This window comes from Anthonomus grandis, chromosome 4 (assembly GCF_022605725.1).
Source record: "Anthonomus grandis grandis chromosome 4, icAntGran1.3, whole genome shotgun sequence".
In the NCBI taxonomy this organism is placed as follows: domain Eukaryota; kingdom Metazoa; phylum Arthropoda; class Insecta; order Coleoptera; family Curculionidae; genus Anthonomus; species Anthonomus grandis.
Window position 1 is genome coordinate 10,731,485 of NC_065549.1, and position 23,487 is coordinate 10,754,971.

The 23,487-nt window shown below is 32.9% G+C and overlaps 1 protein-coding gene across 2 annotated transcripts in view; it reads right to left on the reverse strand.

Annotated features, from left to right (window-relative positions):
• Window positions 1-23,487, reverse strand: part of LOC126734756 (SH3 domain-binding protein 1-like) — a 43,243-nt gene that overhangs the window by 15,468 nt on the left and 4,288 nt on the right. For both annotated transcript variants that reach the window (XR_007660163.1, XM_050438470.1), the window contains exons 6-12: window positions 23,078-23,300; window positions 22,871-23,020; window positions 22,673-22,814; window positions 22,460-22,616; window positions 11,512-12,024; window positions 1,410-1,656; window positions 1,095-1,252 (exon numbers count right to left, since the gene is read on the reverse strand). Coding sequence is in view for 1 of the 2 variants with exons in the window: in XM_050438470.1 (XP_050294427.1) it covers window positions 1,095-1,252; window positions 1,410-1,656; window positions 11,512-12,024; window positions 22,460-22,616; window positions 22,673-22,814; window positions 22,871-23,020; window positions 23,078-23,300 (1,590 nt within the window). In the remaining variant the exon portion in view is untranslated. The remainder of the gene's footprint in view (window positions 1-1,094; window positions 1,253-1,409; window positions 1,657-11,511; window positions 12,025-22,459; window positions 22,617-22,672; window positions 22,815-22,870; window positions 23,021-23,077; window positions 23,301-23,487) is intronic.

Below are 23,487 nucleotides of genomic sequence, written 5' to 3' on the forward strand. Positions count from 1 at the left end.
ATTTTTTACTTTGTTAAGAATGGCTGGCCAATTACTATTAAAACATTATTTTTTGAACTAAGACATTATTTTAAATTTTGTAACGACATAATAGAAGCAAACGGATAATAAAGTTCCATATAGTAAAAGGAGAGAAATCATTGATAAAATTCATTAGTCTCTAGTATGGAGATAGTAAAATGTAAGAATAGGGCATCACAATCATTTTATTGGCCAGGAATGTCTGCTTAGATAGAGGATACTGTTTCAAACTGTAGAATTTGTCTGAGTTTTTGGAACAATAAACAAAGAGAAACTATAATCAGTCACAATATTCCTGACATGCCTTGGAGTAAGATTGGTTGTGATATTCTGTATATGGGTAGAGATATGTATCTACTAGTTGTGGACTATTATTCGAAGTGTATTAAGTAATAATGCCCCTTCAGTAACAGTTATAGAATCGTAAAAAAAAACTTTTTCGAGACTTGGTATTCAATTTTCAAAGGACTGGAATTTCAATCACATTATTACTAGTCCTCGTAATCCTCAGTCAAACGTTCAAGTTGAACGTACCAAACAGACTAATAAAAAACTATTATTAATATCGATTAAAGACAAAAAACATATAAATTTAATTCTTCTTGATTACAGAAATACCCCATTAAGACATTTTAACACACATACCGAACGATAATAATTTTTTTTAAATATAATGGCACAAAAATTAAAAGAGAACTCGGGTACATTTATTGAGAGCGACAAATAATCCTTCAAAGAACCTCATGTAGCTCGCGAACCGCAGGTTTTGTACTTTTTACTTGTACTTTTTCACATAGAATCTAAAAATTTGAAAATATCCGTATAGTGTGTTTTATTCAAATTGACGAAGTAGATATTCACTTCCGCTATTACAGGAATTGTGTTTTACGTTGCCAAATTGTTAATATTTTCATAGCTTTTCTATAATCTATTGATGCAGTACCCGAATATTGTATAATTTATCTATTGACCAATCGCATTAAATGAGAAAAATAGTTAAGCTTGAAAATGAATAAACTAAAAACCAAAAAGCCATAAGAAATGTTGCGAAAGTGCCACAAACAACGACTTACCCAAAAACTTCTCTTTTTCGGCCATCATAACGTCGTGACCTAATTGAATTTTCTCAGTTCTATTTTGGAAGTGGACAATACTGGGTTGCTGCTTGTTGGCAACACTGTACACACTACACTGGGTCTTATGCAAGGTCGGATCTATGTCCATTGAGGACCTATAAGAAGTATAAGGCGAAAGGGTGTTAGTCGGGTTAAGCGTGGAGAAACGGGGAAAATTCGGTTTATTAATAATGTGTGTGTTACAAACGGTACCAGGCGAGAATGTTTTTTTTTTTTGTTTATTTGATACTAATTTGACTTAATCAGGGTTACCTTTTGTTAGGAATTAAAGTGGCGGGACGCGCGGGTATTTCCGGTTTCGGCCTGGAATCCGGAGGTTCGGGACGGCGCAACTGTACGTCCCCGAAATCCAGAGAGTTCTGGGATCGCGTGACGTCATTACAGGTACTGGCGCTGCGCAACGAGGACGTCCTTGAAACTTTTGACGTGCGATCGCTGGTGCTGTCGCTCAGTAAGGATTGTCTGGGCGCGGCGACCGGTTTTTGACTAGAATTGACCCCTGAAATAAATAATAATAACAATAATATCTTAACCAAATACACAAAAGATTAATAATTGTCATATGCTTTCAAAAATTAGAAAAACATATTTATTATAAATTTTAACAAGAAAAAATATATACATACAGTATCGGACAAAAATAGAGCGACGATACAGTTTTTTTCTTTTATTAACAAAGCAAAAACGCAAAAAGAATTAAAACTCAATAAAACAAATACACTCATTAATAAACATATATTTATTACATAACATACCAAAATTCTTCCGTATAAACAAGATCATAAAAAGAAAAAGAAAAGTTAAATATTTCTATACGAGAAAAATTAAGCGACGCTTACAATAAAAATAAAAGAAAACCTTATCAGATTGCGCCCTTAATATTTAGTCCACAAGCCTTTATTTGCGATTACCTGGCGGCACCTTTGAGGCATGGAAGAAATTCAATTATCAATTATATCTTGATCAATATTTTTCCATATATTTTTAATTTCTTCAAAAATGTACTCTTTGTTTTTATAGGTTTTACTTCTAAGTTGCCTATCCACAATTTCCCACAGGTTTTCGATCGGGCGATTGGGCTGGCCATTTAAGAATGGCTATTTTATTTTCATTAAACCATTCTTTTATACATTTTGCTGTATGTTTTGGATCACTGTCGTATTGGAAAACAAGGCATATTCCATTCCGCATAAGGCAGCATGACATTTTCAAGGATATATTTATACTTAAACCTATCCATAATGCCCTCAATTTGGTAAATTGGTCCCATTTCATAGCCAGAGAAACAACCTTACACTAACACGTTGCCACCTCCATGTTTTACAGTACCTTGGACATACTTTGGGTCAAGTCTTTTACCTGCAATTTGACTCATCACTAAAAAGTACTCTTTTCCATTGCTCTGGTGTCCAGTGAGCATGTTGTTCTGCAAACAGAAGACATGCTTTAATATTCTTCTTACTAAGAAGAGGTTTTTTGGCAGGTTTGCATGCTTTTAAGCCTGCTTCAACTAGTCTGCGCTGTATCGTTCGAGAGGAAACATTAGAGCCCCCAGCTTCAGCCAGAATTTGCTTTGCTGACAGAAAAGGATTTGCCTGGGAGATCCTTTTAATTTTTCTATCCAGTTTCTTTGAAGTTTTTCTCGGTCTACCCGTCTGTTTTCGGTTAACTACTTTTTCTCTAATTCGATAGTTCTGAATGGTCCTCAACACAACAGATTTTGAAACCCTTAGTTCTTGTTTTATTACGTATTGTGGTGTTCCCATCTTATACGATGCAATAATTCTTTCTTTAAGATCAATAGAAAAACTTTTACCACGAGGCATTTTTAAACAAAATATAGATTTGATCCCGACCAAAACCGATGTTTATCTACTAATGGTATGAACAATATCGATCAAGTCGCTTTATTTTTGTCCATGAATAAATGCATAAAAACATACAACAATTTACTAATCTCTTGCTATTCATCACAAGAGGCAAAGAATGTTTAAATACGATTAACAAAGGTATGTACTGATACTACAAAATTGTTCCTAATTATACGAGGTACAGTCACAAAGTTTTTTAGGAATATTATAGCGTCGCTTAATTTTTGTCCGATACTGTATATATAAAAACAAAATTAATATATGTGTTAAACTCTGTAAGTGTTATATTCTTACAAATAGAGACAGATTTGAAGTTTTTCTTTAGGAAACTTCTTTTTATTTGTTTTTGTCTTTTTCTTTCTTTTTTTCTCTTAAAATATTTAGTATTAGTTTTTTTTTTAAGTTTATTTTTGTTAGGTAGTTGGCGTGAAGTAATTTAAGCGGGTGGCTGTGATTAGGTATTGGGATACGTATCCAAACAGCAATTTAGATTTATGTTTATAGTTAAGTATCTAAATTTTAATCAATCTAAAAGAATCATATAGATTATTTAGATAAATTACGTGCATATACAGTGGTGGCCAACTAATTAGAAACGATTTTAAAAAAATACTTTATTCAATGTTTCAGTTCTTTAAAATAAATTAAAAGCAACTTGTTGTAAAATTTTGATTGTTTCCTCACAACAGCAATATATAATTTATTTATAGACATTCCACTAAGAAATTTGTAAGAAATGCAGAATATAAACAAAATTTATAGATAACACAGTTGGCCATCTACTTAGAAACTACGAAAATAAACGCGCGTATAGTTCATTTCAAACCTTTGTACTGGTAACAATTTGTGTTTTTTGTATCTACAAGCCTTGTCTTTGTGTCTTCCACAGTTTAAAATGGGTAGAAAAAAAATTGTTATCCGTCAATGCGTAAAATAATTTTTACGCTAAGGGAAAGAGGTTGATTGACTTATAGTAAAATAGCTGACCACCTAAAATGTTCAAAAAAAATGGTTTTCTATGCACTCAAACACATAAAAGAACATAAAACGTACGAAAATAATCCACGCAAGAGAAGATCTAAAAAAACCAGCCAACGAACTGATGAAACTATTGTTCGAATGGCTAAAATGAATCCATTTTCAACCTCCAACCAGATTAAAGAAGAACTTTCTCCAGCTATCGCGATATCATCACGAACTATAAGACGACGACTTAATGAGGCCAACCTATTTGGACGAGTATCCCGCAAGAAACCACTGCTAAAGAAGAAAAATCGCCAGGCTAGATTAAAATTCGCTAAGGACCAAATTAATTGGACCATAAAAGAGTGGAAAAAAGTATTATGGTCTGATGAGACAAAAATAAATCGCATTGGTAGTGATGGTAGAATATTTGTGAGAAGACCAAGGGGTGCGGAAAATAATCCGAACTATACAACCAGCACAGTCAAACATGGAGGTGGAAATATAAAATTATGGGGATGTTTTTCGTGGCGTGGTGTTGGTCCATTAGTGAAAATTGACGGTATTCTTGACCAAGAAAAATATAAAGATATTATGGAGAACCACATGTTGCCGTTTGCTGATGAAATTTTGTCGGTGTCTTGGGTTTTGCAACGAGACAATGATCCCAAGCACACGGCTAAGTCTGTAAAAAAATGGTTTGACTATAACCATGTTGATGTACTTGATTGGCCCTCATGTAGTCCGGATCTTAATCCCATTGAATCTTTGGAGAGACCTGAAAAAACTTTTAGAACATAAAAATATTAAAAACCTTAAAGATAGTTGGCCACAACTGTACATAGATAGGCACCTATTAAAAATATGACTAAGGTAATTTTAAGTTAAGAATGTAAATAAAAAAACATATAATTTTTAATCATGTAACATATTTAATTTGATTATCTGATTTCGCACCGCAAAACCGCTAGTGTGAACGTGTAACAAAAAAAAATCATTGTCCAATTAAAAAATGTCATATTTGGTAAAGCATATTTTACCTTAAGAATTATCAGGCCTTTATAATTAAGCAATTTTGATCACAAAAATATATCTTCATTATGTTAGACAGTTCCGAAGGAAATTCGTACAAAATAACCATCGACCACGACCTGCACTGTAAAAAATGCCTTTGTATTTTTTACTACAATGTTGCGTCAGCCTTTTTATTACAAACTGTTCCAAATTTTGCCTTATTTGTAGCAAGAAATCCTATAGGCATATAAAGCAAATATGACAGTATTCTAAACGTACAAAGTGGTTGAAAAAATTACTGCTTTTTAATATAGGCTACTCTCATTCCTTGTTAAAAGTAATTTAACTATTTACAGAAAAACCTTCAAAAATAGTATAATAATTTATAATATATTATTATTCATAAAAATGAAATCTTAAGTTTTAAAAATGTAGGAGGAGAAATATAATTAGAATAGGATCCCTTATAAATGACTTGTATTGATTATTAAATCTCCTATTTTTATGATTATGTATCGGTCTTTCCACAAAATTCCTTGGGAATTTCAATTACATCAATTAAATAACAGCGGAAGCGGACTATAAATAGGACGACATGCTACTATGCTGTGTTCTAGATTTTGGTTGCTGGATATCGGAAAAAATATGTAGAAAAACAACACAAAGTGGCAACATCGGATACGTGCATTGTAAACATAGAGGTATTCTACGTTGCCAAGTTGCTTTTTTTCATTAATTTTTTTGTCAGGAATCTTTTTTTTATTCTGAAAAATTTGTTGATTACTCTTAAAGTATATCTTATTACTCAGCAAATAAATGAAACTTTTAAAGAGTAAATTTTTTACCTGTTATAAAATATAATACATTAAAAGAATATGTAGTGGATTAAGAAAATTATATATTGAATGAAAAATTGGAAAGTCGATTTGACATTAAGTAAATTTTCTATGAGTTCTAGATTCTTTTCTGATGAAAACATACGCTATTTTAACAACTTGTTGTCCAAGGAACATTGGCTGTCAGTTATCGAGACTCTGGATTTTGAAAGTAAATTTTCTTACTTCTTTGACACGTTCTCCAGTTTATTTAATATGAGCTTTCTTTATGTAAACAAATCAAAGCCATATCACAGAAAGTCTCATCAGTGGATAACACCATTGATAATTAATGAGGGCAAGCAATTGAGGCTACTTCATACTCAACTAAAGACTGTTCATGAGTTATTGACATCCTATAGAAGGAGATTGAAGGTATATAAAGAAAATATCGTAAATGCTAAAAAAGCCTATAATTCAACAAAGTTGCTTACTTCTAACAATATAACTCGAGCCTCATGGGAAATTATTAACTCAATCACGAACTTTTCAAATCGCGGAACAAAGTGTGTTGCTAATTTGGTTACTGATAATGGAAAGAAGGTTGCTGGCAACCTCAATATTGCTAATAGACTTAATAATTTTTTTGTAGAATCAGTGCGAAAGATCACAGATAATTTTCAGGCACCCATGGGAATGAATGTGCCTTTCAACAGTATATCCCAATCTCTTTTTCTATTCCCTCTCACTGAAAGATTATAAAACCTTCCTCCAGGAAAAAGTCGTCCGGTGTAGACGAGGTACCTTGTTACTTATTGCTAGCATGTGCTGAGCATATTATCTCTCCACTTACCTATCTTCTGAATTTATCACTTCAGTTTGGCTATTTTCCTAAAGAGCTAAAATCAGCTGTTATCATACCTCTTCATAAAAAGGGGGATATAACTTTCATAACTAGATATTACTCTTCTCTCTGTATTCTCTTTGAAAAATCTTTTAAAAGAAGACTTATTGCATTTTCAGAGTCTTTTGCTATACTGTCATGTCATCAGTTTGGATTCAGGTCTGGACTCTCTACATCAGATGCTATAATATCTCTTTAGACCAATATATTGAATAATTTTTAATTGAAATTAAAATCTGTTGGTATCTTTTTTGATCTTACTAAAGCATTTGATACCATTAATTATGCTTTACTATTAAATAAGATCTTTTATTATGGTATAAGAGGTCCGGCTTTTATAAATGGCTTGAATTATATTTGACAAATCGAACCCAAGCTGTTAGATTGAGAATTAGTGGTCAGGTGACCATATCTGATTGGGCAACTGTCGTCACTGGGGTTCCACAGGGTAGTGTTCTTGGGCCCATTTTATTTTTACTTTTTATTAACTACTTGCCTCTCATGGTGAATGACAAATACATAATTTTAATTTAAATTTATTCAAACTTAATACATTTGTTTTTTATACAATTTACTTTAAACTGCACAATGGATTATAAATCTGTGTGTGCAGTAGTTAATACTTACATTTTTAAGAAATACTTAAGTAAATGAACAATAAACAATAATAATAATAATAATAATGAGGTTATATAATGTTAATTTATGGAAGGAGACTAAGCTAATTTAGTGGAAAAAGAAATCTAGTGAGAAGGAATTAACAAGTTAATCTAGTCAAAATTATTAATAGCTACCTTACTATCAATAAGCCATTTTTTAAATCTATGTTTAATTTGACGATAGTTTCCTATTCTTAGTGAAAGAGGCAGGAAATTGTACAGTTTGGGACCAAGAAACTAGATATGTCTCTGTATGGCTGAACAATTTACTAAAGGTATATTAACATTTTGCCGAGATGAATTTCTAGTATTTAATTGATGAGATATTTCCTGTTTATAACAATCTGTTTTTAACATAAATCTAAGTGCTGCCACTATGTAGAGTTGTTCTAATGTCAATAATTTGCATTCATGAAATAGCAATTCAGATGGGTATCCTCTGTTTTTAAAATACATTATTTTAATTATATACTTTTGTGCTACATTTAAAGCTGACATAAAAGTTTTTCGAGCATTTCCCCAGACAATAATACCATAGTTTAGAATTGATTCAATTAAAGATAAATATATAGTTTTAAGAATTTTAATTGGTAGGATGTTACGTAGCTCACAAAACTTATAAATCAACTTCCTTATTTTAGCAGTTACAAATTCTATGTGTGATTTCCAAGTTAAATTTTCATCCATGAATACACCTAGATACTTAATATTACATTTTCTTTTAACGGTAGATTGACATTTGCAGTGCAATGATTGTATATCGCAAAGATAATCATGTACCTTGAGCTCTTGAACTTTAGGAAGGGTTGCCTGAGTCAATGCAAACATCATAAAATGGGTCTTATCAATATTAAGTGATAACAAACTAAAATCCAACCATCTCTTTATGTATGTTATTGCTAATTCTGCTTTTCTAATAACTAATTGCCATGTATTGCCATTTACTATAATGACACTGTCATCCGCAAAACAGAAAAAATCCCATTCATATAGGTGTTAAACAAGACTGGCCCCAGCACTGTACCCTGTGGCACACCAACTCCCACTTTTACAGGATCACTTTTCTCCTCTGTTAGTTTTACTTTCTGAGTTCTGTTCCTCAAGTATGAACTGAATAGATTATTTGCTATTCCTCTTATCCCCATATCATATAATCTGTTTAATAAAATGTGATGTGCCACAGTGTCAAAGGCTTTGGCCAAGTCCAGGAATATTGCCACTACTTTCTCTTTGCTATCTAAAGATATATTGTTCTGTCACTTTGCACAATGCATTTTCTGTATTAACATTATCTTTAAAAGCAAACTGACTTTCGGATAATAATTTATGTTTATTCAAGAATATCATTAATTTATGTTTAAGGCATTTTTCTATTATTTTACTAACAGTACTTATTATTGCAATTGGTCTATAATTTTTCATTAACCTTCTATCACTCTGCTTATAAAAAGGAATAATTTCAGCTTTTTTAAGAACCGTTGGATATACTCCCGAACTAAAAATGATGTTAATAATGTGTTTCAGAGGTTTAAGTAAAAAAATATGATTATCTTTTATTACTTCTGATGTAATGCCATCTTCTCCACAAGAGACATCATTCTTAAGATTTTTTATTTGCTCTACAATTTCATGCTCTTCAATTGGAGATAGAAAAAACGATTCACTGTTATTTACTTTTTGTTGAAACCCTGGTTCACAGGATGGAGGATTAATTTTTTCTGCTAACTTTTTACCAACATTGCTGAAGTATATATTAAATTCATTTGCCATCAAATTCTTTTCAGTAATTTTAATGCCATCATCGTTACAAATTGCTTTTATATCAGATTTAATAATGAAATCATTTGTGGCTTCTTTTATTATTTTCCAGATTTTTTTTGAGTCTTTTACATTTTTGATTATTTTTGTTTTGTAATAATTATACTTAGATTTTTTAATTAATTTGCATACACTATTTCTGTACTGTCAGTAGGTATCTAATGCTTCAGCGTTATTTGGATTTAATGTACATATTTTTTTTAGTTTGTCTCTTCTACGAATAGATGTTAAGAGTCCACCTGTGATCCATGGTTTCAATCTTAATTGTTTGTTATTTATCTCATGACCAGCCGAACACATCTCCACATACTTCTGCAACAGATTCATTCATTTTTCCGTACAAGAGTTAGAATTGTTATTTTCAAGAACAGAGTCCCAAGTTTCAAGAGATAGTTTTTGTTTCAAAGTAGTAAAGTTGACCCTCCGAAACACTGGGCTATTCCGATGAGTTTGCGATTTACTAATTGCATCATGTTTGATATTCAATAAAATGGGTAGTGATCAGTGAAATCTTGTTTTAATATAACAGAATTTAGATTATTATATATAGCACTATTACATTTTACGAAGCAATGATCAATACAGGTAGCACTTTGATGTTGTATGCGGGTTGGTTTATTGATTGTGCTCAAAAATCTATAAGAGTTTAACATTGTTATGTAATTATTTACATAACACTTTTTGCCGACGATGCATCAGCAGTTGTCTCGGGTACTGACTATCAGTCTATCCACTCAAAAGCCACCAAGTGTATAGCTGATATTGCTGGGTGGTGCCAGAAAAATGGTCTTTGTTTGAATAGTTTGAAAACCAATTTCATTGTTTTCACTCCGATTCGAGCTATTCGGGACTCCTAAGAGAGCAGTCATCAAGTAACCTCATCCAACAACATTCCACCAAGTTCTTGGGAATTGTAATTGATAGACACCTATCGTGGGATCCTCAGGTGGAATCTGTGTGCAATAGATTATCCCGCAGCAATTATGCCATCTTGCAACTTCGAGACTATGTGGATGCATATACACTTAAAAGCTGTCATTATGCCTCAGTGCATTCCACGCTATCCTATGCCTTATTAGCTTGGGGTAATTCCTCCAGTATTGGGAGAGTACTAATAAATCAAAAGCGCATTGTACGTACGATGTTTAGACTTACCTTTAGAGAAACTTGCCGTGGTACATAACAAACTATAATTAACAACTATATCTTGGAGTGCGCATGTCAAGTACATAAAAATGTTTCAAACTAATACGAGATTTGGAGATCTTAATTTTTATGAAACTCGAAATGCAGATAAATTATACATCCCTTTTACCCGGTTGTCGTAGGAACAGGATGGTCCGGAAATAATATCTCTCAAAATTTTTAATCATCTCCCATGTAGAATAAAGAGAGCTAAGACTTTTCCAACTTTTAAGAGGGCTCTTAGGACCATGTTAGCTGACTGTCCTTTTTACTCCTCGTTGACAGAGTTCTTTAACTGTAGATTTATTGACTAAATTAAGTTACATTTTGTTTCTTTTCATATCTTTGTAAATTTATACTATTTTTATTAGCATTGTAGTTTTTTATTGACAATTCCTATACATTGTTATGATGTCGATGGAAATAAATGATTTGATTTGACATCATTGTCTGAGAGACGGTGAACTGAAACAACCTCGCCTATAGTTTGCAGCTAGGCTTATTCTAGGCATTCAATGTTCTAAGGATTTTGCCTTAGAAATGGAGGAGGAAGGACAAGCGATTGAATTAAGAATAGAAAGAAGACGATTATATATAGACTATTTCCAAAATTTGTATAGAGTAATAAAACCCATTTTATTCCCTGCAGTAGAATCACTGTAAATTTCCTAATTTTGGGGCGTACATAAGTGTGGATAAACTATATGACCTTATAAACGTAATGATCGTTTTTAAACCTGAGAAAAGTAGCAAACAAGTTAAAAGAATTCGTTGATTTTCAAATCTGCTACAAAAACGTCCCATCCCCACAAGAAAGATTAAAAAGAGGTATATCCCTTTTTTTCAATGAACTAAAAAGAGACGAAACTAATAGCAAGACCATATAACTTCTTTCTATATTTCTATTCCGAAGGCTGCCCACAGCAACCCGAACTGAACCAATTGAGATCGAGAGTAGGGTTTAGACCTTTTTTCTATAATAGAAAGAAATTTTCTTTCAATCGAGTTAGAGAGTTCGCTCGCAGATTTACTAAATTTCAATGACTGATCCAGTTTAAAATTCTATTTAAGACTGAGTATTTTAATTTATATTTGGTTATAAGTGTAGGGAAAAACTGCACTCACCTTCGCCAGAGACCCCAACGTGATGCGTCGCGGTAGTTTTAAAACTCTTCTCGTCCTCCGTAGTTAAAGCCACGGGTCGTATCACAGGTTGCGCCTTCGCCATATTAGTTTGGGCCTGCGTCACCACCTTGGTGGCGCTCGCGTCGCTCACCACACAATTGTTAACGACGATACTGGGTTGGGCGGCCGGTAGTTGAGCGATTAACTTCAGGTCGTCTTTGGAAAAACTCTTTTTCCGCGATAAACTGAGGTCGTTTTCCTCGGTGTTTACCCCCACGGTGGTTTTGACCTTGGGCTGTTCTTTAGGTTTCGGGGGACGCGTTAAGGTGGTACTGCCCGAGGGATAACTGCTGGTCATCCGTTCGTGGTGTTGTTCCTCCGGTTGATGGTTGGTTTGAGCGTTTGGCGGTACCGGAGCCGCAGGTTTTTTTTTTCGCGTGTTCGGTTTCGGACTGTCCAGTAGACTTTCGGTACTGGTGGTGAGGTGGGAGGACTCTATAAGCGGCGATCGGCCTAGGAATAAATAGTTTTGTTTTGTAAGAGCGGCTAACACTTGCATCAGTTACAATTTTTGTTGTTTTCAAACGCTAAGTGACATTTTACGAAGTTTTCAGAAGGTGAAAAAATTATCTCATTTCTATTAATCAATCTCTCAATAAATTTAAAATAGTTATTGAACAGTCGGTTCAGAGTAATAACGTACATAGTTCATTTTCAACTATTACTTGTAGTGATGTAAATGAAGGAACCCTTCATGCTATGGCGAATATTCGCGCACGTCTGCGCCCGATAAATCGTTCGTGCGCGCAAGATAGATCGTTCTCTCGGAAAACAGGCAAATTACACAATGGACATTCGACACACTCCCGAAGCTTCCCCCGAAGCGACTCCGCGAGCGCCCGAACAGGGTGTGAAATACTCGATTATGTTGAGACGAGAGAGAGACAACCAATCGGAAATCACTTACCAGAATACGTACCGAAAAAACCTTTCGAGACACTGAATTATCGGGGTTGCCAGCGCTATTATTTTACAGGTAATATATTATTTTTTTAGGTGATCGAATAGTGTATACCATTCGATAAATCCTTAAAAAAAATAATTAAAAAACAAAACTAATTTCAATAGCTGTCTTATTATTCTTTTTAGTATATGTTTCCTATTTAAATTGCAGTTTTCAATTGGCGCTAAGACCGATGCTTCTAAGTCTTGGCTCTTGACAACCCTGAAAACCCGCTTTCTGTAATATCCATCGAAGTGATTCCCCGAAACTAAAACTTCAGCTTTGCTTTTTTGCTTGGCTTGCGAATCTTGGGTTAGGTATGGTTGGGTTGAGTTGTATTGGGCTGGGTTGGGTTGGTTGGGGCTGAGCTGGGTTGGTAGTGATTTTTTTTTTATATAAAAAGGCACTGGGTGAAAAAAGGACCTGTTGGGTGAATAATCATTTTTCATAAGAAAAACTGATTGCGCAAAAAAGAAAGAACAGGGGTAAAAATTTTATATTTTTTATTTTCTTTTTTCAAATGATGTATTTATTCCATTATTTGTATTTATTCCAGCCCTGACAAAACTCAATAATATGAATGAAAACTTGGCTCAATCTAAATAAGGCTGTAATATATGATATTCTCTAAGAACCTGTTTCTTTTCCTACTTATAAATATTATTAACTAATAACTCATTTCACTTTTTTACGACACCGATTCAGAAATAATGTAAGTCACAAATTACTTGATAGCAATAAGTGTGTGTATAAGTAAATTAAAAACTGTATAGTCTATTACAGTCCTTTTGGTTATTCAGTTTATTATATTTAAGCTGACACACTGTAGTTTATAATCCAAATATCCTCGGAGGCATATGACTTTATCAAAATCATCCAGTTTCTCCAGCATATTATCCTAAATTGCACTTTTTCAAGGTTATTAGTCAAAAGTAGTAAATATAAACACTATTACCACACCTATGCAAGTCAAATGGAACTTTGTTTGCCACAATTTTTAATGAAAAACATGCTTCCACAAGATCAATAACTTGCACTTTCCCAAGTGATGGTACGTTTTTTTGGCGTCAAATTCCTCTTCACTTCGCAATAAGTATAATGCAGGTATTTAATGTTCTAAGAAGAAGAATCACAGGATAGGAGGCCAAGTAGTAAATTACACAAAGTTAGTTATAGTATTTCTTAATCAGTATCAGGAAGTATCATCCCAGGTCCTTTGTAGTTATATTTTAAAGCTTCAAATATACTGAAGAACTCACAACTCACAAATTAATAACTTTTGGCAAACTATCGATAAATATAAACTAATTATTGTAAGCACGACTCGAATGTAAACAAAATAATATACCTACACCTAACCCTATTTTGTGTTAGATGACAACACTACAGCTATTTCGAATAAAAATCGGCTGACGTGTAAAAGACCCATCCGATCATACTCGAACTTTTAAAATATTTCGCGGGTATTGTGTCGAATGTCCCTTATGTCGAATGACGATTGTGTCGAATGCACCCGTCTCGTTCTCTCGTGCGCGAACGTTCGCCAGAGAATTTTCAGCACGATTCCGTATTCGGCGCGCTTTATTTACAAAAACTACTGTCGGCGCCGACAGCGGCGGTTCCCCGAATATTACGGCCGGTCTCTTTTGTAGCAATGCCGACTGTAGTTTTTGCATGTTATTTATGCATTTTTTGTTCATTTTGTGTTGCGTTTAACAAAACGAGAGTTCAGAGACTGATGAGTCCGATGACGAAGAGAACGGGGCCTACAGTGTTCACGATTTCGATTCCAATAGTAGCATTGGGCCAGAAAGTTTCGATGGGCTTGACTACTCTTGATCTTGATCCACAATTAGAGTACCTGAGTTAGGTGAAAACTGTATTTTTGATTTATTGCAGATTGCAGTTTATTTTCTTATATAAAGCTTTTTTCGAGTTGCTTTTTGCTTCTTACATCATAAAACGTTTCTCATGTTATTTTCATGTTACTTTACCTACTTTGTATTTGTATTCACATAGCATAGCACACAAACTATGCTCAGTTTTTAAGAATATAATATCAAACCTGATCGGTAACATAAATTCTTGTATATTCTTTAAAAACCCCTTTAGATATAATATTTGGTTATTTATGATGTTAAGGTTTTTATAAAGTTAGAACAATAATTCAGTGTCGGTATTTTACAAAGCATTAGGAGAATATTGAGCATTTTTCTAGGCATTTTGAGAATTTTGAGCATTTTGAGAAAAAATCATGAAAAACAAGTTTTTCAATACTTTACCACATCCCAAACATAAATTCTCAGGTTTTTTTCGTTTATGCTCGTTCGTGCTCAGGGAACATTCTTTTAAATTACGTGCTCGAGAATTTTACATCACTAATTACTTGTAGGGTTTCCCAGGAAAGGGTTTTGAAGCGACTTTTTTTAATTACTTATTTAACCGATAGGCAGCAATATGTTGAAGTCAGGGGTGCAAAGTCTAATATTTATACTAGTACCTCTGGGGTTTCCCAAGGATCCAATTTGGGACCCCTTTGGTTTTTAATTGCTATAAATGCCATATTGTATGCTAGGGGTCTTATGTTTTGCTGACTTTAAAATGTATATGGAAATTAGTACACTAGAGGATTGTCATGTTTTGCAAAGAAATCTACAAAGTGTTGTAGACTGGTGTAACTTAAATGATTTTAGTTTTAATGAAAACAAGTGTTGTTCTATGTCTCTAACTCTTAATAAAAATGTGTTTAAATATGAGTATAGCATTAATGGTACACCAGTTCAAGACCATAAGCATGAGAAAGACTTGGGTATTATTGTGGACTGTAATTTGACTTTTACATTTTTTTGACTTTAATTGTTGAGTTTGTAAATAAAGCACATGGGCAGAACAATGGGATTTATCGTCAGGTCTACCAAGGGTTTTAGTGTTGAGTGTTGTCTAAAATTGTTTGACAATCTGGTGTTGCCAGTATTGGAGTATGGTAGCATTATATGGTCACCACAATATGAGGTGTGGACTAAAACTATGGAACATGTACAACGTAAATTTCTGAAATACATGTTTTTTAAAAAGTATGGATATTATCCAACCATTTATTGTTAATGCAGGAATTTAATAGGATCTCCCTTAAAAATAGACACCAAAAAATGTGCCTTGTGTATATGTATAAAATCTTAACAAATAAAATTAACTCTCCAGAAATACTTTCAATGCTTCCATTTTTTGTCAATGCTGGGAACACTTGACAAAGAAATTTAGATTTTCCAAGGATATTTTTAAAAGCTCACCAATATATAAAATGTGCAATTCTTTTAATATTCATGCTAGTGACTTGGACATAGATTTGATAAGCTTAGAAGTTTTACTACAATTATAAATGATAGGTTGTATGCTTCTCATATGAGGGATTTAAATAGTTTATAACGTTAGTTCCTGTGTTAGTAAGTATTTAGATAATTTTCTAAGAGCTATGCAGGATTTTGTATTGTTTACTTAGTGCTTCTGATTATTTTGAATTTATTAGTTACAGGTAATTTCGGTATCTGTAATTGGCTATTTGGCTGTTAATGTAGATAGTTTTCTAAAACTCCTCATCCAAAAAAACCTTTTAGCTGTGCCGATGACACCGCCATCAACCGACTCATGGGCAACGCAACATTAAGTTGAGAGGGGCTTTCAGCAGGTAACATACTGGTTTCAGAGGCATAAACTAGCTCTAAACACTTCAAAAAACAAAATATATGCCATTCTCTTTCTATAATTCAAGATTAGCAACTATGGGGCATTTTAATATTGATAATAATATGGCTATTTCAGAGACTGAGTCATTGGGTCTTGTCATCAACAGACATTGAAAATGGGATCTTAATGGAGCAGAAATAACTGTAAAATTAAGAACTTAGATTATATTAGATTATCCTATGTATTAATATACTATGCATGCATATATGTACATATTAATATTCGTACTTACTTCGCTAAAGAAAAATATTAAAAATATTAATATTATAAGTTTTGAACAGGCAGACAAATAATTCATAATCTTATAAATGATGATATTTAGACTAAAATACTGCTTAATATAGTAATACAAAGCAAATTACCTGTAATGATACAATGTAAAAATTGAAAAAGGATAAAAACTGTATTGCCCGATTATATACTATAAACAACCAAACAAGACTTTTACCCAAAAATTAAGACTTTTGTATCCTTACATTCAAAATTTTCGCAGAGCATACACTAATATTCATTAGTAAATCTTATATTATAAGCATATTCTAGAAAACTGTTGGTGTGTAGTGTTTTTTCAAAAGTTCTCTTGCTTCTGAGTTTTTTGTTTGTTTGCAACTATAGTTCTGTATTTAAGTAATTTGTACTGGAAAATAAATATTATTTAATGTTTCGTACAAAATATCTACATTCAGAAAAAAAGATACACAATATAAGTCGAGCCGAGGATTGCCAGGCAACCAGTACTATTTCTGCACCGTTCAAGTCTCGAAAAACTAGGATTTAATTAATCTCTGAATCTAGTGTTATAGTTATATTGATCTAAATGAGATGGGAAGAGATAAAAAGAAGATATAAGGCAGTGCTAAAATTTTCAGAAATAGGCCTATCTGAGACACAAAATGCTATTTTTTTAAAAACTTGTCTGTAAGAAATGAATGCAAAAAAAATCGAGCCTTAAAAATCCTATTAAGTTTGATTAAAATATTTATACTAAGTTTTCCTAGTATAAGTATTTCTTATATGGGTGTAGGTTTTAATCCTAAATTAACCCTTGTGGATCCGGTAGGAGCTACATCGAAGATAAGGTATACATCTAAAGTAAGGGGTATTGGGTTCTACTGTCCACAATTGTCTTGGTTTTGCGAATATTGATGTTTTAAAACTTTTATTTTTGTTACATACGTTCAATACTTGAGTATGCATCCGTAGTTTGGAGTCCATTTTATGCGAATCGCGAATGCAAGTGATTTAAATAAATAAATAAATAAATCTAATCTCTTTTTTACGACCACCAAGGCAAAGAAAACCAAAAAATCAGCAAATCGATAGTAATCTACAGTAGGTAGTCTTAGTAACTAACATAAATTTGGAACAGGTTTTGTTATAAGAAAAAGCTTGTTAGCTTCTGCATCGGAGTTTAAACCAGTAAATGAAAGAATCTGCTACGTAAGACAAACTCTACATCTCGTTAATATTAGTCCATGCATCAATGGAAGAAAAGCATGATTTAACTAAAGAAGCGTTCTATGACCAGTTGGAGACGTTTCTTGTAGTTCTGCCTAGACAAGACGCAACACTCATTTTGTGGGAGATTTTAATGCTAAAGTGAGAAAGCAAGTAGTCTTTAAACTTAAGATCGGTAACCACAGCACATGACCAATGTAATAATAAAGGGCTAAAACTGGTGAGACTTGGCAACACCAAATAATTTTCTTATTAAATTAACGTGGTAATTTGATCATAAAAACATGAGAACCTGGCTTAGAATTAAAAGAGTAACTAAAAATCAGATTGATCACGTTTTAGTTAATGCAGGATGTGGCAGTAGTATTAAGGACGTAAGAAGTACCACTCTGGAGCCAAATTTAGAGACATAATCTCTAAGCAAAAGAACAACCGCCTAGAACACAACCGGAGATGGAACACCGACACTTTCAAAGAAAAAACATAAATTACAGAATACCAAGCAACTCTGGAAACTATCTGTCGCATATCCAAATAATGTTGACGCAATGTGGGAAACAATTAAAAATTCAATTACTGACGTATCCAAAACAACGTAGGAAAAAGAAGGTATAATAAAAAGATGAACAGAAGTACGGAGATTTTAGAAAAGAGGCAAAAACTAACAAAATAGCACACTAAAACAACATTCTCGAAGGACTAGAGAACGGCTTTAGACCTAGAGTTCGAACTGTCATAAAGAATAACGAAGGTAACCTTATTGTAAATGAAGCCGAAGTTGTGGAAACGGAGCAGATACTTTGACGGTTTACTGAATGTGAGGGCAGACGAAGGCAGATATACAGTGAAAGAAGTGTCACGTGCATAAAATTAAAAAACAACAAAGCCCCAGAAAAAGATGCAATATTGACGGAATATCTAAAAAATGGAGGAACAACTCTAGTGCTTGGTTTCTAGGAGCTCATCTGCCAAATTTAAAAAGAAGAGGGAATAACAATTATCTAAAAAGAAAGTGTTATAATACCCATACACAAAAAGGGCGATAAAATGGTCTGCGCGCAAACTATAGAGAAATATCCTTTATTAACACTGGAACTGGTTTTAGAGAAAACAGATCGCCAGTGGATCAGATATTCACTACTAGGCAACTGATGGAGAAGTGTTAAGAATACAAGAACAGAATATTGCATTAACTATTTACAGATTTTAGGAAAGCATGTGATAGCATCATAAGAGTGGAATTGGGGAATTACATGGCCGAATTCATCATACCAAAAAAGTTAGTTAATCTTACAAAAGCTTGTGTAGAGGGATCTAGAAGTGTATTAACACAAAAATTTGTCGATCTCATTTACAATCCACAGTGGTTTCAAACAGGGACATGCGTTATCCATAATTCTCTTTAATATCGCTTTGGAGAGCATTGTGCCAAAGGCAAGAGCAGAATCCTTACTCTTTATTAATCAGGATCCTCATATAGTGCTGGTTTTCGCTGATGATATAGATATAGTAGGAAATACAACTGTCAGTGTCAACGAGGAGTTCATAAAACTTGAAAAGACTGCAAAAGAAGTTGAAATTCGAATTAGGGATGCGCCGAATCATCGATTCGGCTTCGGTATTCGTCCGCTTCTGCCGATTTTTAACTATTCGGTTTCCGAAGCAAAAAATTGCGACCATACGGCGCGAGCCGCGTAAAAACTTGTCGAGACTCGTCGTTCGGAAGTGAAGTGTCAGCATTTTCGAGCGTGTTTATTTAATTCGGTTTATTTCTGTGTTGTTTTATGTGCGAGAGGATTAGCTCAGTTTATTTAAAAATGGAAAAAAGGAGTAGTGATGTTTGGAGTTATTATGTGATATCTGAAAATAATAATAAGTATGCAAAGTATAGTAAGTGTAATTGTGAGATATCTAGAGGCGGAATTGGTAAGAGCGCTACAACAACATCAATGATTAACCACCTAAAAAGAAAACATAAAGACGATTATAAGGAGTTCCAAGGAAAATCACTCTACAGTCACGTACTAAATGGGAAATTGACGATCACCATGCAAAACCTATTCATTATGCAATAGGTGAAATGATTGCTTTAGATAATTTACCTTATTCTATTGTAACTAATTTGGGTTTTCAAAGATTGATGTTCAAAGTTGCGCCCCGATATACCTTACCCGGCAGAAAATATTTTACTGAAAATATTGTTCCTAACATTTATGACCGCTTAGTGACAGTGATAAAAAACAGTTTATTAAATGTAGACTCTTTATCGTTAACATCTGATCTATGGACTTGCTCTCACACAAATGAGAGTTTTATTAGTTTCACGGGCCATTGGTTTGATTCTGACTTTAAGTATAATCATGTGGTGTTGAACTGTAAACATTTTCCTGGAAGTCATACTGGTGAGTCAATAAAAAATGTATTCTTTGATATGTTAAATATGTGGAATATAAACATTTCCAAAGTTCATTTGATGGTACGAGATAATGGTGCTAATATTAATGCTGATAAGGGCTGTAACGATGCTGGAATCCTTAGTGTGTCATGTTTTATTCATACCCTTCAATTAGTGATTACCCAAACTATAGACTCTCAAAGATCTGTTTTGGATTTAATAGCAACTTGCAAAAAAATGGTGGGACATTTTAACCACTCATCTGCCGCATGTACAAAATTAAAAGAAATTCAAACAGAGTTAAATATACCACGTAATAATTTAATTCAAGATGTCCCAACTAGGTGGAATTCCACCTTTTTAATGATCAAAAGAATATATGAGCAAAAGAAAGCTTTAACTGTCTATGCAGCCGATCATGATGTGGATAATTTAACATCAAACCAGTGGGTGTTATTAGAATCATTAATAAATCTTCTACAACCATTCGAAGAGATTACAAAAAAAATGAGTTCGAATGAAGCGTTGATATCGGAAGTTTTGCCAACTGTTGTTACGTTGAAAAAATACTTGATGAAAGACCAGGCTGAACTTTTTGGGGTTGGAACAATGAAGCAAATCGTTTTTGATCAAATTTCAAAAAGATTCGATGTTTTATTTAAAAATAAATTCTTTGTAATTTCAACTATATTAGACCCTAGGTTTAAGTTAGCATTTTTTCAAAGTGATAATCTTGAAAATTATAAACAGTATATAATAGATAAGTATGAGCATTATTTTTCAGTACAAGGCCAATCAACTAACTCTGACGATGATGATATCCCATTATCAAGAATTCAACAAACAGTATATTTAGAAAATAATTTATCTGATAAAACTAGTGAAGAAGTAGGATCATCCCAAAGTAAATTATGGCAATGTTTTGACAAAATTGCAGCTAGCTCTGCAACCAAAACACCCAATAAAAATAGCATTAAAGATGAATTTGAAATGTACCTGTCTTTACCTTTAATTAATAGAACAGAGAATCCAACTACTTGGTGGAAAGACCGAAAAACGGTTTTTCCTAAATTACTTCAAATAGTTTTAAAATTTCTTACAGCCCCTGCTTCTAGTGTATATAGTGAAAGGTCCTTTTCGGAAGCAGGTAATATTTTTATGATGAAACTAGAAGCAGACTACTTCCAAAAAATGCGGAAAAGTTGCTGTTCATCCACCATAATTTACCTCTTGTAAATTTCCAGTACTGAAAAATAATGCTCTTTTTCATGTTTTCAGTTCGTTTTTGTTTTTTTAAAATTTTTTTTTTGGACTATGTTTTTTAGCTTTTATTAGAGTTATTTTTTTGTTTGTTATAAATATATCGAAATAACATTTCTCATATTTGGGTTTTTAATGTGATGTTTTTGTTAATAAATGTTTAAAAGTCATGTTTATAATGACATAATTTTTTTTTTATTTTTCCCTCTTGCTTAACATATTTAATGTTCGCTCAATAGCTTTAATAACAAATCATTGCAAAATTTAAACAGATTCGGTATTCGGCCGAATCGAAAAAATTACGCTTCGGCGCATCCCTAATTCAACTTACAACTACAACAACAACAGAACTACGAGATAGATTGGGACAGAAATACAATTTTAAGAAAGTTCATCAGTTTAAATATTTTAGGCTACGATCATCAAAAGGAATTAATAACAGAATACAAGGTGCCAGTCGATACTGTTTGGCGCTGCAAAGAAACGAAATCAAAAACTGTATCCCGCCGTACGAGAATAGGAATTTTACCAATAAGTCATAAGACCTAAATAATAACATATCAACGTGAAACATGACACTGACAAAACAAAATGAAAACTATCTAAAAATTGCAGAAAAAAGGATATATAGACCAGTTATAGAATTGGAAAAAATATATAACCAGTCAGATATATTGAAAAGAATAAAGTCAAATACAGGTAACTTTGTAACTTAAGGACCTTTTTGATAAAGAAACTCAAGAGCATTCATATGAAAATAAAATAAATAAAAATATTCATTATTTTCTTGAAAATTCACAATTAAGAATTAAGAAATTTGTGTAAAATTTTTATCTATTTTCAAAGAAATTTCATTAAAATAATATCTTTTAACCCTACCTTTTGCAACTTTGTAGTAAACATTTAAACATTTCCACAATATTGGCCAAAATAAACTAATATAAATCCTCATCAAACCCATCCCTAAAGATCCCATAAACAAACTATTCTTTTTGCTCTTCACTGCATATTTTTAATAAATTCTGTAGGAATACGAATAATTCCATTCAAATAAAAATAATTCAGCAAAAGAGAAACTTTTAACTTACCATTATTAACAGTTGGTTTATGCAACTCCTCGTCTGTAATCAACGAAGTAATAGTAACGTACTTGCTCACATCGTCCGGAAAAAAAGTATCAACTTCATTAATAAACAATTCAACTAACATATTTATTGTCACACAATTGCCCATATTAACATTGACCTAAAACCGTTAAAATTTCAAATTTATGGAAAATTATTTTTAAATGTTATACTTGCTTCTTCGTTACGGTTCCAAAGAAGATTCGGCGCCATCACGATGGCGATATTAGAGGAAGACATTTTGTTTTCCGTATGGTAAGCCAAACGGGATAGAAACTGGATAAGGTAAGCTAAATTATCTCTATTTTCTTGTGGTAACCTTAAAAATAACCCAAGTTCAATTATTAATACCATTTAATGCAACAAAAGTCTTACTTATTTAATAAATGCTTAACAACTTCGACCCTTTGGTTTTCCGGATATTGCATAGACTGCATCCAGTCCTTATGCAAGCTGTAAGTCAGTAAAGGTTCAGGAAGTTCCCTTAAATACGACTTTAAAGTGCTGGCTAGCACATGCACATCCCTAAAATACCATAGAACCTTAGAAAAATGGGGATTTTGATTAAGTTCATAGACCAACCTATATTCGGGAATAAGGGAAGAAAAACAGCCACTATCTATGGCCGCTTTAAGTCTTTTAACTTTTGATAAGCCCCCGGCTATCCTAAACAGCCCTTCCTCACTAAGGCCAAACTCCGAGAGGGTTGTAATGCAAATTTCCAAAGGGTAGGCAAGCTTTTTTCCCGTTACTCTTAAATGTTCCGCCAAAGGTACACCGTAAACTTTTTTTATGCTACTATCACCTGGAAGTCATTTTATTGAAAAATTATTATTTAATCTGTAAAGTAAACACAACTGCAAGAAGTTAATTGCCCTGTTATGTAAAATTTTACCTTATCAGAAAGCACTAATACACAAATAATGTAAACAGTATTACTTTAGAAGAAAAATAGTTAATGGACAATGAGTCATAGGACTCAGATAACTTAA